Source organism: Carlito syrichta, unplaced genomic scaffold (genome assembly GCF_000164805.1).
Source record: "Carlito syrichta isolate Samal-C Ts95f unplaced genomic scaffold, Tarsius_syrichta-2.0.1 Scaffold309429, whole genome shotgun sequence".
Taxonomy (NCBI): domain Eukaryota; kingdom Metazoa; phylum Chordata; class Mammalia; order Primates; family Tarsiidae; genus Carlito; species Carlito syrichta.
This window is the reverse complement of record NW_007253525.1, coordinates 397,701-412,228: the sequence shown is the minus strand read 5'-3', so window position 1 is coordinate 412,228 and position 14,528 is coordinate 397,701. Positions and strand designations below refer to the sequence as shown.

The window sequence follows — 14,528 nt, the reverse complement described above, 5'->3', positions numbered from 1 at the left end:
CACTGCCCTCCAGTCTGGGTGATAGAGGGAGACTCCAACTCAAAAAGAAAAAAATGAAAGTTGCAGAATGTATACTTTCTAATTTTAAATGACTCAGCTTTGCATTAAGGCAGACCTAAACAGACCTCTAATTTTTTGATATCCTGTGACAAATCATCTAGAACACACTAGACGAATGCACTAGAAAGCAATTTAGGCAACAAAATTTCCTTAGAAACACTTGATTTCCTTCAAATAACTCAACATTTTATTTCTCAATAAAATTCAATAGGCTGGTGAAGTTTGAGGGGACCACATCAAGAAAATCACAACAATTACTTCAACCATTGCTTCTTTATCATCTGCTACTAACACAACAGCCAGATTCATCTTTGGTCAGAGCAGATCTTTCCTCTGCTCAAAACCTCTCTCCAGGGAAGAGACAAGTCCTTGCCATAGGCTACAAAGCCCTACTCAACGTGCCCCTCAACACCTCTAACGTCATCCACTCTTTTCCTTATTCTACCATAGCCACGCCAACACATCCCACCCCCAGAGTCTTTGGTCAAGCTATGCCTTCTGCTCAGAACACTTTCCCCCGATATCTCATGGGTCCCTCCTTCACCTCCATCAAATCTGTTCAAAAACTCATTTCTCAGTAAGACTTTCCCTGAGCACCTTATATAAAATGCACTGCCATCACTACTGTACCCCAACTCTCCTCATACTCCAACCCCTCCCATTTTTTCCACAGTATTTAGGATATACTACTTTATTTATTTATATGTTATAGTCATTATTCTACACTGTTCAATATGAGCTCTATGGGACTGTGATTCTGTCTCTCACAGTTCTAGAGAGATGCCTCTACCCAAAGTCGTATAGTTTAGTAAGCTGTTGAGTCAGGGTGAGAACCTGGGGATCTTGAACTCAAACACTGATATCTTTTGGCCAAAGCAAAATGCAGTTGGGCCATTAAAAGTCTAGACTAAATGGCTTAATACACGAGTGAGGGAAAATAAATAACACCTGACTCCATTGAAACGTCCTCTCTCTTTTGAATTTTTCTAAATATGCTACTCTTAAGTTTCCACCTGGCCCCGGGAAGTAGTATTGTTTTCTTTCTTGAAACAACGAAGTAATGTCTATGTACCTATGTGCAAAGATGTGCTGCCCCGCTTAAAAAATATATATTATGTTGGACAGGTGTGGTAGCATTTGCCTGTAATCCCAGCACTTTGCGAGGCCAAGATGGGAGGATTGCTTGACCCCAAGAGTTTGAGACCAGCCTGGGCAACATAGTGAAGCCCTGTCTCTACAAAAAAATAGAAAAATTAGCTGGGTATGGTGGTGCATGCCTGTAATCCTAGCTGCTCAGGAGGCTGAGGCAGGAGGCTCACTTGAGCCCAGCAGTTGGAGGCTGTGGTGAGCCGAGATCATGTCACTGCATTCTAGCCTGGGTGACAGAGCAAAACTCTGTCTCACAAACCAAAAATAATAATAATAATGAATGGGAAGAGGGCAAAAACCCAGAATTATCTTTTGAAGGATGAGCCCCTTGTAGTACAGGCTTCCCCAACTAGGTTAAGGTTCTAGAAATCTATCAACATCAGTGTACTAGCTAGCATTGTGAGAGACTGCATTAGGCTTCCGTTAAATTTTTTTTTTTTTTGGAGATTCTTTCAACATGTTTGCCGATTTCATGATGAGTGATTTACACAAACAACCTGCCCACACCACAGCTGAGTATTCAGCAGTTTTTGACTAAAACTGGCATGACCCTTCTGCCCCACCCTCCCTATTCACCTGATCTAGCTCAAGCGATTTTGTGTTTGTTTGTTTCCCCAGATGAAAAACAGTTCTCAGAGGGAAATGTCTTGCCGATATGGAAGAGGTGAAACAAAAAAACGGCAGAAGCATTAAAAGGCATCTAAACTGATGAGTTCAAAAATTACTTTGAGCAGTGGAAAAAGCATCTTGATGGGTGTATTGCATCAAGTGGAGAATACTTTGATGGTGACTGAAGTTTAAATGTGTAAGAATACATATACAATTTTTTATAAATAAATCCCAAGGAGTTTTTTTTGGGGGGGGGTCTACCCTCGTAACTAAAATAATGGGATCTAGAGAAGGATTTTCAGGTCAACAGTTATAAAGCATTTTTTACATACTCTTCAGAAACCAAATATTACAGAATAACACAAATTTCACATTTATTGACCAAGGTCTTCTTCCATTTACGTATGCAGGTATATGAGCCTTTATGAAAGGCCAGAGCAGTACGTTATTTCCTTTCCTATTTCTTTTTTTTTTTTTTTTTTTTTTTTTTGAGTCAGAGTCTCACTCTGTAAACCAGGCTGGAGTGCCATGGCACACTCACGGCCACTGCAGCCTCGACCTACTAGGCTCAGGTGATCCTTCTACCTCAGCCTCCCAAGTCACTGGAACTACAGCATGCGCCACTTTGCCTGGTTAATTTTTTTACTTACTGTAGAGATAAGGTCTCTCCAAGTTACCCAGGAGGGTCTCAAACCCGTAGGCACAGGCAATTCTTTCACCTCAGCCTCCCAAAGTGCTGGGATTATAGGCGTGAGCCACCACTCCCAGACTCCTACTTCTTGCTCTTAGAAAAGTAGCTTTTAAGTTTTGGAGATTTTTTTAAACATGGAAACTCTAGATTCATACAAAAGTTAATTACAAAGAGGAAAATATAAAATCTGAGCAGCTCTGGTTCAAAAGAGTTTGGGGGCATCAGGGAGTCCCAGGGGGCCCAACTTGATTACCCTTTGCCTTTGAGGGCAGCATCTTATTGTTCGAGTAGTTGAAGATGAGGGAAGGAGTACAATAAAAAATGTGCAGTAAAGTCACAAAAACGGGTAGACTAAATGCGAAACTATCAATAAAAACAATAAAGTCACTTGTATTCTATCATTATGTATGTATGCCATTTTGACCTCAGAATGTGTACCACAACACCTCAGTGAGGGATCTTTCTATGACTCTCAGAGCCTGCCTTTTGGAATTCATACCTAGAAATGGAGTCAGCATCTCCACACAGTACACGCATGGGCCCTAAGTGCTTGTATAAGCCAAAGAACTAGAGTTAAACAGATCCAGATCTTGGGGAAGAAGGAATAGTACAACAAGTAATATTAATTGATTACTATATTACATTATTCGGAATATCATTTACTACACGTCAGGCTTTGTGTTGAGTATTATACATCACTTAATCCCCTCAACAAACACATGTGGTGGGTAACAAGTATATTCCATCTTTTAAAATCAGGTAACTGAGGCTTAGAGAGGTTAAGTAACTTGTCCAACATCACACACAGCTCCAAGTGGTAGGACTGGACTTCGAAACCAGGCAGGGTGGCAACAGATCCTTGACTCTGAATGGATTTACCAATGGTAGCTCTGTGTGAAGGACACAGCCAGGATAAATCCACTCTGACACAATCCTCACATCCTTTCATAAGCTGCTTTCTTTTATTTTTTTATTTTTTTGAGTTGGAGTCTGTTGTCCACGCTAGAGTGCAGTGGCACAATCACGGCTTACCAGAGCCTTGACCTCCTGGGCTCAGGCAATCCTTCTGCCTCAGTCTCCCGAGTAGCTGGAACTTCAGGTGCATGCCATCACACCTGGCTATTTTCTTAATTTTTTATAGAAACGAGGTCTCTCTATGTTGCCTAGGCTGGTCTTGAATCCCTGTGCTCAAGCAATTCTCTCACCTTGGCCTCCCAAAGTGCTGGGATTACAGGCATGAGTCACCACATTTGGCCCATAAGCTACTTTCTAATATATGGATACCAATGAGTGCCAATATATGAGATAGCAAAGACAAATCGTTCTCAGAATCAGAGGTAGCCCCTTTGAGTGAAAGAGGTAAAAAGTGAGGGGCAGCCTTCACATTCACAAAGAATCCCAAATTTAGAACTGTGGCCTTATTTGGGTTGTCACAGAGAAATCTCAATGAGGCTGAAAGAGATGTTCTTCATACAGCTATAAGCATAAGTCCCTTTAGTAGCCCAAGCTCCTGGCATGCACAGTGAGTGGGTCAACATGTATTTAGAAATCCTTAAAACAGTCTGCAGGCCATAAAGAAGGACAAAATTATGAACTTCACAGCAACCTGTATGGACTTAGAATCTATAATACTGAGTTACCTATCACAGAAACAAAGAACTATCACATGTTCTCACTTATAAGCAGACCTTGAACAATTATCATAATGCTATAAGAAAAGGATTTGCAGTTGTGGGAAACTGTCAGGGGAGGGTGGGGGTAGGATTGGCAGTAGTGGGAATCTGCTGGGGGGGAGGGCACACCTCATCAACGAGGAAACATGCATAACGAACAATTATATACCTAACCCTGAATTGTACCCCACATCTTTAAAATAAAATAAAATTAAAAAGCCTAGATTTAAAAAAAACCATTCTGCAGAAGGCAAAATGAAAGTGTCCAGTATTTTATGCATGACACATGCATTAGCTTGTTAAGCATAAGCCTTTAAAATGTGCTACAGTGCCAGGCACGATGGCTCAGTCCTGAAATCCCAGCACTTTGGGAGGCCGAGGCAAGAGGATTGCCTAAGTTCAGGGGTTCCAGACCAGCCTGGGCAACGTGGTGAGATCTCATCTCTACAATAACTCAAAAACTCAGCTGGGCATGGTAGCATGCTCCCATACTTCCAGTACTTGGAAGACAGAGGCAGAAGGATTGCCTGACCCTAGCAGGTTGAGGTTGCCATGGCCGTGAGCATGCCACTGCACTCCAGCCTGGGTGACAGAATGAGACTCTGACTCAAAAATAAATAAATTAATTAATTAAATAAAATGTACTACAAGAGGCCAGGTGCAGTGGCTCACACCTGTAATCCCAACACTTTGGGAGGCAGAAGCAAGAGGATTGCCTGAGTCCAGAGATTTGAGACCAGCCTGGGTTACTTGGTGAGACCTCGTCTCTACAATAAATCAAAAACTTGGCCCAATAAATAAAAAAATTAGCCCAGTGTGGTGGCACACGCCTATAGTTCCAGCTACTTGGAAGGCTGAGGCAGAAGGATCTCCTGAGCCCAGCAGGTTGAGGCTGCTGTGGTCATGAATGTGCCACTGCACTCCAGCCTGGGTGACAGTGAGACTCCAACTCAAAATCAAAAAACAAAAAAACTGTATTACCAAGGTTTCTGGTCTTGTTTTGGACATTACTTTCATTTTTTCACCTACCAGTGGCTTCAGAAAATTGAAGTGGCTGGGCTCAGTGGCTCAGCCTGTAATCCCAGCACTTTAGGAGGCCAAGGTGAGTGGATTGCCTGAGTCCACAGGTTTGAGACCAGCCTGGGCAACTTGACAAGACCTCATTTCTACAATAAATAAAAAATTAGTTGGGCATGGTAGCGCACACCTGTAGTGCTGGCTACTTGGAAGGCCTGAGGTGGAAGGATCGCCAGAGCACACAGGTTGATGCTGGGGTGGCCATGAGCATGCCACTGCACTCCAGCCTGGGCTACGGAGTGAGACTCCAACTCAAAAAGAAAAAAAAAAGGTAGAGGGAGACTCCAACTCAAAAAGAAAAAAAAAGGTAGTGACCAGAGCTTTCCAACCCTGAGAGACCCTGGCCCTCTTGACTATGACGACCATGGAGACTTCACTAAGCGAGTTGGAGAAAAGACCATGGGAAGAGGCCTAATTTCAAATATAAAAACTCTTAGTTGTACTTCAATCAAAATGAGGCTGTGGCCAGGCACTGTGGCTCAAGCTTGTAGTCCCAGCACTTTGAGAGGTTGAAGCAGGAGGAACTCTTGAGCCCAGGATTTCAAGATCAGCCTAAGCAACATAGCAAGACCCTCTCTCTACAATAAAAAACACTTTAAATTATCCAAGTGTGTTGGCATGCACCTATGGCCCTAGCTACTTCGGAGGCTGAAGCAGGAGAATCACTTGAGCCTAAGAGTTCAAATCTGCAGTGAGCTATGATAGTGCCACAGCACTCCAGCCTGGACAGCAGAGCAAAATCCTGTCTCTGGGGGGGAAAAAAAGAGGCTAAAAAGTAAAATATAATAAACATTATAAGACTGTACACAAGATTTCAGATAGATAATAAGAGCAAAGACCCAATCTTTATTTTAAATAAATGTGATTTAGGATTTGACTTTGACTTCTAATTTTCTTTAACAATAGGATGGATAGAGTTAGTAAAACAATATCACTGATTCTGAAAATAAATATCAATATTCTATAAGCCACACTGGAAAAATCTTTTGAGTATTTTCTGCTCTCAAGCTAAGGCCATAGTCAACACTACTCTCCTTGCTTGATCAATATTAGTTGTGGGCTCTAGTCTATGACACATTTTCCTTAGCAGAAAGTGTTTGGAGGAGCTGATTCTGGCAGAAACCACCCAGGGTTGATTTTGGATACAATCCAAGGAAAGCAGAGAGATCAGGTTAATTAATTCCAGTCAGACCCAAGTAATGATTCTTTAGGGTCTGGCCCAGCTCTCAAGAAAACACTCATTTTCCCTCCTAAGTTTATGAACCACCTTCAAATTCCTGAAGACTATGGTACTAACTAACCTAAAATGAATCCATGCATAGTTTTTTAAACCAACCTAACATGTAAACCCTGAATAAATAACTAAGGTAGCCAGGTGCAGTGGCTCACACCTATAATCCCAGCACTTTGGGAGTCCAGGGTGAGAGGACTGCCTGAGCCCACAGGTTTGAGACCACCCTGGGCAATATGGCAAGACCTCATCTCTACAATAAATCAAAACATTAGCTGGGCATGGTGGCACATGCCTGTAGTTCTAACTACTTGCAAGGCTGAGGTGGAAGGATCGCCTGAGCCCAGCAGGTCGAGGCTGTGGTGGCTGTGAACATGCCACTGCACTCCAGCCTGGGTAACAGAGTGAGACTCCAACTCGAAAAAAAGCTAAGGTAAAGGGTCTTAGTTTAATAAGAAATCAAAAACTGTTTTACTTCCACAGCAAATAATCCAAGCACTGAAATTATTCTTATACATGCATTACTCTGCAGACATAGAACATAATACAGTAAGTCCTCACTTAACACCACCAATAGGTTCTTGAAAACATTCTAATTTCAAATATAGAAACTCTTAGTTGTACTTCCATCAAAATGAGGCTGTGGCCAGGCACAGTGACTCAAGCTTGTAGTCCCAGCACTTTGAGAAGCTGAAGTAAGAGGAACTCTTGAGCCCAGGATTTCAAGATTAGCCTAAACGACATAGCAAGACCCTGTCTCTACACAAAAATTTAAAAATTATCCAAGTGTGGTGGCATGCACCTGTGGCCCTAGCTACTTGGGAGGTTGAGGCAGGAGGATCACTTGAGCCCAGAAGTTCTAATCTGCAAAATGACATGCACTATAACAAAATGAATTTTATCACAGGCTAATTGGTATAAGCAAGAGTTAAGCTACTATGACTTACAGTATGTCATTTCACTTTAAGGTGCAGGTTCCAAGAACATATCAATGAAGTTAAGTGAAGACTCACTGTACCACTTTATCACCTGTTGGGTTTATTGGTTAAATGAGGAATGCAATGTAATATATTTGATGATAAACATCTATGACAGATATTGATGATTATTTCTCCTATCCCTATGCATTTGGAAAAAAAAACTAACTGGCCACTTGTCAAAAACAAATCAAAAGACTAGATGGTCTTTTGTTGAGCAAAGCCAGGTTTCCAGACACAAAGCGTTGCTAAGAGAAGCAGAAAATGTGAGTAGCCACAAGCCATACCAATCATGAAAACCACAAGCAAGGAACAGGACCAAGTATTCATAGGAGGTCATGGGTAGGTATCCCATAATACCTACCTACATCAACAGCCAGGTACAGTGGCTCACACCTATAATCCCAGCTACTCAGGAGGCTGAGGTGGAAAGATTGCTTGAACCAGGGAGTTTAAGTCCAGCCTCGGCAATATATTGAGACTGTCTCAAAAAAAAAAAAACTGAGTTCAAAGGCTTGTAAGTAGCAGAGAGAGATTCCAACACAGATCTATCTCACTCTAAAGCCTGAGTCCTCCTCACCCATCTTTACATATGTGCAGGGTAGGTGGGACTACAGGTCACCACCATGAGCCTTCTGAGTTTATGTTAAATAGGTTCCTAACATTAGAGTCAACATACTACAGATTATCATAAAAGGCTACTGATAATCCCCATAATTTGGCAATGAAAATATAACTGCCAGTAGGCAGTGAGATTAGCCCACCATATGAGAAGTGGTTCAATCAACATGATCATGTTGCAGTCTCAGTAAGACACGAATGCAATGACAACCAGAAAGAGGCTCAAGGATCTGTCTGAAGAGAGATGCATTAACAGCAGCAGTTAGCTTAGGAAAAAGACAACTTGGAAGAATTTATGAACACATCTCCAGGGAAAAGTACCCTGTCTGGCTTCTCTGAGTATCTGCTGTTGACTCATTTACCTGAGTGGAGATAGATGCAATGGCCATGAGTTAGAGCAGGGGTGCCCAACCCATGGGTTGCAGGCTGGTACCAGTCTGCAGCCTGTTAAGAACCAGCCTCACAGCAGGAAGTGAGCAGCCAGTGAGCAGAGCTCTGGTTTCTGTCAGATCAGCAGCAGCATTAGATTCTCATAGGAGTGTGGATCGTATTGTGAACTGCACATGGGAGGGATCTAGTTTGCGTGTTCCTTTTGAGAATCTGATGACTGATGATCTCCCTCTACTCCCTAACTCTCCCTCCTATCCATAGAAAAGTTGTCTTCCACAAACCAGTTCCTGATACCAAAAAGGTTGGGGACTGCTGAGTTAGGGAACATGAGAGACTACTTGACCCACTAACTCGTGCTATGCTGATTCTAAGCTCTCTCAAAAAATATTCTGATCATCATCTAATTTCTCAGAAGACATTCCTCCAGGAAGACTTGAATATGCTGACCAAATAATAAGAGCATGGTATTCCAAAAAGCAATTATATTCATCATTGGAAAAAATGACCCACTGCTTGGCAGTCATGATGCTGGGCACTTTTACATATGTTATATTATTTAATTTACAAACATAGGCAATGTATCATATTGAGAACCAAAAAAAAATTAAGTTGCTGACACTTTGACTTTCCCAGAATCATCAAGATAAAGGTGGCAGCGTAGGTGTGCAGCTTGGACACTAAAGCTTTATAAGAAATGTCCAACATCCAAAGATAATCTGGAAGGTAAAGGGGTGTCTAAAGACTTCCTGAAATATATGCAAAATTTTGGATTTATAAGCATGTACTCTAGGGGAAAGACCGAGAAATGTTAGCAAATTTTCAAAGTTGTTTCTTACACCAGAAATCTTTAAGGACTACCGGCTACTTTGAAGATGACATTATTTAATGATCATAGATTTAAGCTTCAGTCATGGGGAAATCATTTAATACTGTTTTAATTGCCATTAAAGCCATTCCAGTGCTAATTAATTAATAGTGAACCAGGCCTCACACTCAAATCTCATTATATGATTTTTTTCAGGGACTTTTTTCTACTCTTACCCTGTCATGTGATGGAGGGTGAGCAGTGAATAAACATGTTCCTGTTCTCTACCTAATGGCCTCCAGCTCCCTCCAGGAAAGTAGTACAGTGAGTACCAGAACCATGTCTAGTACTGTCCCATTTTGGGGTCAGAGCAATCAGCCATGTGCAGAAAGATTTAACACCTTCAATTTTGAATACTTGCTTTTTAGTTACTTTTAAATACACCTGCCAAATAGTCAAATCACATAAAGTTTCTTCAAGGGAGAATGCAATAGGTATTTTCAGGTTTCTTTTGCTCAAAATAACCATTTTCTACCTCACCCAGTAGAGAAAAGCATACACTATTTTCTCATTTCTTTCTCTTGCCAAACATTTTAAATAGTTCTTTTAAAATTCAGAAATCTAACCTAAATTTAGCAATGTGTAGCTACAGAATAAACTATAAAGTCATTGGCACCCATAAATAATTATAACAGTTGGCAGTAAAACTGACATTTAATTATAAGTCTTGCATGGGTGTTATAAAAATATCGCTTCAAGATGCTTTGTAAAGAAAAGAATATTCTACTCTGTTTGTAATTATCTAATTTCACAGTTAACCAAAAAGAATTTTGTGTCTTTTTTGATCACTTTTGCTCAAGGTCCTGAATTTTATCTTCCACTGCCAAGACTCTAGTACAGAATATAATTTAAATTGGAAGTATATTATAGAAGCATTCATATTGCAAACATTTGCTGCACACATAGTCATTACTGCAGTTAGTTATCTTACATATTCTGCTCTTTGAACTCTACTGACAAAATACAAGTATATTTACTTGGTATAAAAATGAGCTCAGAAAAAACGGCATTTAAAGGCTAGTTGTGTTTAAAAGTCTTAATGTAACTCTTGTTAGAAAGATTTAATGTGGTCTTTAAAATATCAGTGTTTTGAAATTTATTTATGTGAAAAGGAGTTTGCACCAATGCAAATTTTACTGACATAATGTTTGCTAAGTTAGTTGTTCCTATCATGATTTAAAGGCACTTTTGATACTGATTTTACTAATAAACCAGACAAGCCTATTATTTCAAGGAAGGTCACTTTTTAAAGGTTGTTTTTTGTTTCTGTTTCTCAGACTGAAAGTCATTTATCTTGTAACTGATGTAAGATAGTCCTTTTTCAATATTTTACACAATATGTCAAAGTTGAAGTTTTTACATTTAAGTCCATTATGTTTTCAGATGTTTTATTCTTAAATAAGCTTGATGGTTTAGAATTTAATAGGCATCAATCGACATATGAATGTGCAAGAAATATTTATTGCCTAAATTTTCTTTCAAAATGGCCATAGGCAAAAATGGTTTCAAGTTTTCCTGAAGTATGTATGGAGTATGGTTGTATAACTTGCCTAATATATAAGAAAATGAACATAAAACATTTTTTTTAAGTCAGAATCTCTTTTTTTTTTTCAATTTGGAGTCTCACTCTGTCACCCAGGTTGGAGTGCAGTGGCACATTCATGGCCACTGCAGCCTCAACCTGCTGGGCTCAGGCAATCCTTCCACCTCAGCCTTCCAAGGAGCTAGGACTACAGACATGCGCCACCATACCTGGCTAATTTTTTTGATTTATTGCAGAGACGAGGTCTTGCCAAGTTACCCAGGCTGGTCTCGAACTCTGGGCTCAGACAATCCTCTCGCCTCCACTTCCCAAAGTGCTGGGATTATAGGCATGAGCCATTACACCCAGCTTGAACATAAAATTTTAAACTTTGATGCTTTAAATCAGTAACATATATATGTGTACATGCTATTCCTATCATCCAGAAAAAGCAAACACAGAAGGGCAGAGATTCAATTTAGGTGTTTGTCCCAAGCACTGCCTATTGCATCGCTCTTATTCCATACCTAGGAAATAGTAATTCTGAACAAGAACAAAAAAGCTAGCCCTTCCTGAACTGCACTCCAGAAAATGACAGGGAGAAAATATTTTTTGTCAAGCAACATCCTCCACCAACCAAATGATCCCACTTTTTCTCAGAAACTATATCTCTGGTGTTGAGTTGTGTGCTTTTTCTAAACTTATTCCCACGCACCGCCAAGCCAATTTGCTTGCAGTCCCTGAAACACTCCTCACTAGAACCCGTCTCACTGCTCCAGCTGCTCCTTTCTTCCCCAGGTCTGAAATATGCTCCTCACTAACCCATGTCTCTGACATCCACATGTCCCCATTCATCCTGATCTTCCTGACCATACCTTTAATTTCCACATTCTTAAAAGAGGCCTACTACTTGGGATGGCATCCAAGCTGCTCAGTATATGGATGTTTTCTCTCCCTGTAAGGAGCAGAAACATAATCAGTTTTTTTTTTAAACTTTATGTCTCTTAATATCCAATTCTGAGCCGGGCGCAGTGGCTCATGCCTGTAATCCCAGCACTTTGGGAGGCCGAGGTGAGAGGAAGGTGAGAGGATTACTTGAGCCCAGGGGTTTGAGATCAGCCTGGGTAACTTGGTGAGACCTCATCTCTATAATAAAAAATCAAAAAATTAGCCAGGTATGGTAGCGCACACCTATAGTTACAGCTACTTGGAAGGCTGAGGCGGAAGGATTGCCTGAGCCCAGTATGTTGAGGCTGCAGTGGCCATGAGTGTGCCACTGCACTCCAGCCGGTGTGACAGAGTGAGACTCTGACTCAAATAATAATAATAATGTCCAATTCTGGTAGGCATTCTTTAAATGTATTTCTAAAGCAAAATAATAGTGCCATGCCTTCTTTTCCACTTAATCTAACTGAAGCCAAAACTGCACTTTCTATAGCAACTAGACATGCACAAAGAGATCAGTGAGCCATGTGAGGACTCCACATAAAGCCACGTGCACCCTGCACTGGCATGGTGGTTGATCTACCAGCTGTGAACGTGAAAACCCTCACCCGCAACCCACACCTGGACGAGAGCTTCCAAGCAACAGCAACACAAAGACACACATCCAACAATTTAGCATCAGGCCAGCCTTGCTCCAGACTCTAAAGCATTGAGACTCACAAGTGGACCCTGATCACTAGTCACATTAGCACAAGGGTGGGATCAGCAGTTGCTGGGCACTGCTAGGGGAAGGAAGGAGGGAGGAGGGGAGGGGACACGCGACAACACAAACAGTACCTGGTCTACTACCACGGGGAGTGAGGGCCACCTGGAAACCCAAACTTCACCCGCATGCTGCCTACATATGTAGTAAAACCTCACCTGCACTCCACAACTCTATAATAAACAAATAATTTTAAATAAAAAAGCAGGGCCCAGCGCTGTAGCTCACACCTATAATCCCAGCACTTTAGGAGACCCAGGTAAGAGGATTACCTGAGTCCATGAGTTCAAGACCAGCGTGAACAACTTGGTGAGACCTCATCTCTACAATAAAAATCAAAAAATTAGCCAAGTATGGTGGCACATGCCTGTAGTTCCAGCTATTTGGAAGGTTGAGGAGGAAGGATCACCAGAGCCCAACAGGTCAAGGCTAGAGCAGCCGTGAGTGTGCCACTGCACTCCAGTCTGGGCGACAGAGTGAGACTCCAACTCAGATAGATAGATAGATAGATAGATAGATAGATAGATAGATAGATAGATAGATAGATAGTAGATAGATAAGCAAGCAAGCAATGCAAAAAAAATTGTATGTTATATTTGCAGAGGCATATTTCTTGTCACCCCCTGATAACAGTGGATAAATAATTTATTAGTGGGGTTAACTGGAGCACGTAGTTGGGGCAGGGCGAAGAATGGAGATGGTAGGGTCAATAAGAAAACAGTTCCTCATGACTGACCTTCACCCAGCTCTCCTCAGGATTTACAGTTCCTTAATAATTATTCTCTTTGCCAGGCGTGGTGGCTCATACCTATAATTCTAGCACTTTGGGACGTGGAGGTAAGAGGATTGCCTGAGCCCAGGGGTTCAAGACCAGCCTGGGCAACTTGGTGATACCTTGTCTCTACAATAAATCAAAAAAATTAGCTGGGCATGGTGGTGCACACCTCTAGTTTCAGCTACTTGGAAGGCTGAGGCAGAAGGATCACTTGAGCCCAGCAGGTCAAGGCTGCGGTGGCTGTCAGAGTGCCACTGTACTCCAGCCTAGGGGACAGAGTGAGACTCCAATTCAAAAATTAATAATAACAGTTATAGCCGGGCTTGGTGGCTCAGCCTGTAATCCCGCACCTTGGGAGGCTGAGGTGAGTGGATTGCCTGTGCCCGCGGGTCCGAGACCCGCCTGGGCAGCGAGACCTCATCTCTACAAAAAATCAAAAAATCAGCCAGGCGTGGTAGTGCATGCCTGTAATTCCGGCTACTCGGAAGGCTGAGGCAGAAGAATTGCGGAGCCCAGCCGGTCGAGGCTGCGGTGGCCAGGAGTGGCCACTGCACTCCAGTCTGGGCGACAGAGTGAGACTCCAATTCAAAATAATAATAATAATAATAACAACAACAACAGTTATTATTCTGTTTCTTTATTGTACTCACTAACCCCTTCCCACTCACAAATATATCCAGACACTCACACACACATTCTATTCTGTACAGCTAAAGGCAGGGTCATCCTGCCCTTCCAAGCTCAGCCACAGGCTTGTCTCTCCCATCTCTTCCTCCACTGAATTCCTGCAGCAATTATATATAGTTTATTTTATTTTATTTTATTTTATTTGAGTCAGCGTCTCACTGTCACCCACACTGGAGTGCAGTGGCATGCTCCCGGCCACTGCAGCCTCGACCTGCTGGGCTCCAGCGATCCTTCCGCCTCAGCCTTCCAAGTAGCCAGAACTATAGGCACGCACAACCACGCCCAGCTAATTTTTTGATTTATTGTAGAGACGAGGTCTCGCCAAGTTGCCCCGGTGGGTCTCGAACCCACAGGTTCAGGCAATCCATTTGCCTCGGCCTCCCAAAGTGCTGGGATTACAGACTGAGCCACCAAGCCCGGCCCATATATAGTTTAAACGATATACTTCAGGGCTTAACTTTTAATTCCCATATTAGTCTCGATCTGCAGTGCA

General features: G+C 41.9%; 1 protein-coding gene across 1 annotated transcript in view; it reads right to left on the bottom strand.

Annotated features, from left to right (window-relative positions):
- AP1S3 (adaptor related protein complex 1 sigma 3 subunit) overlaps positions 1-14,528 on the bottom strand; it is a 76,901-nt gene that overhangs the window by 48,340 nt on the left and 14,033 nt on the right. Inside the window, exon 3 of the mRNA XM_021717167.1 lies at positions 11,741-11,820. Coding sequence (XP_021572842.1) covers positions 11,741-11,820 — 80 coding nt within the window. The remainder of the gene's footprint in view (positions 1-11,740; positions 11,821-14,528) is intronic.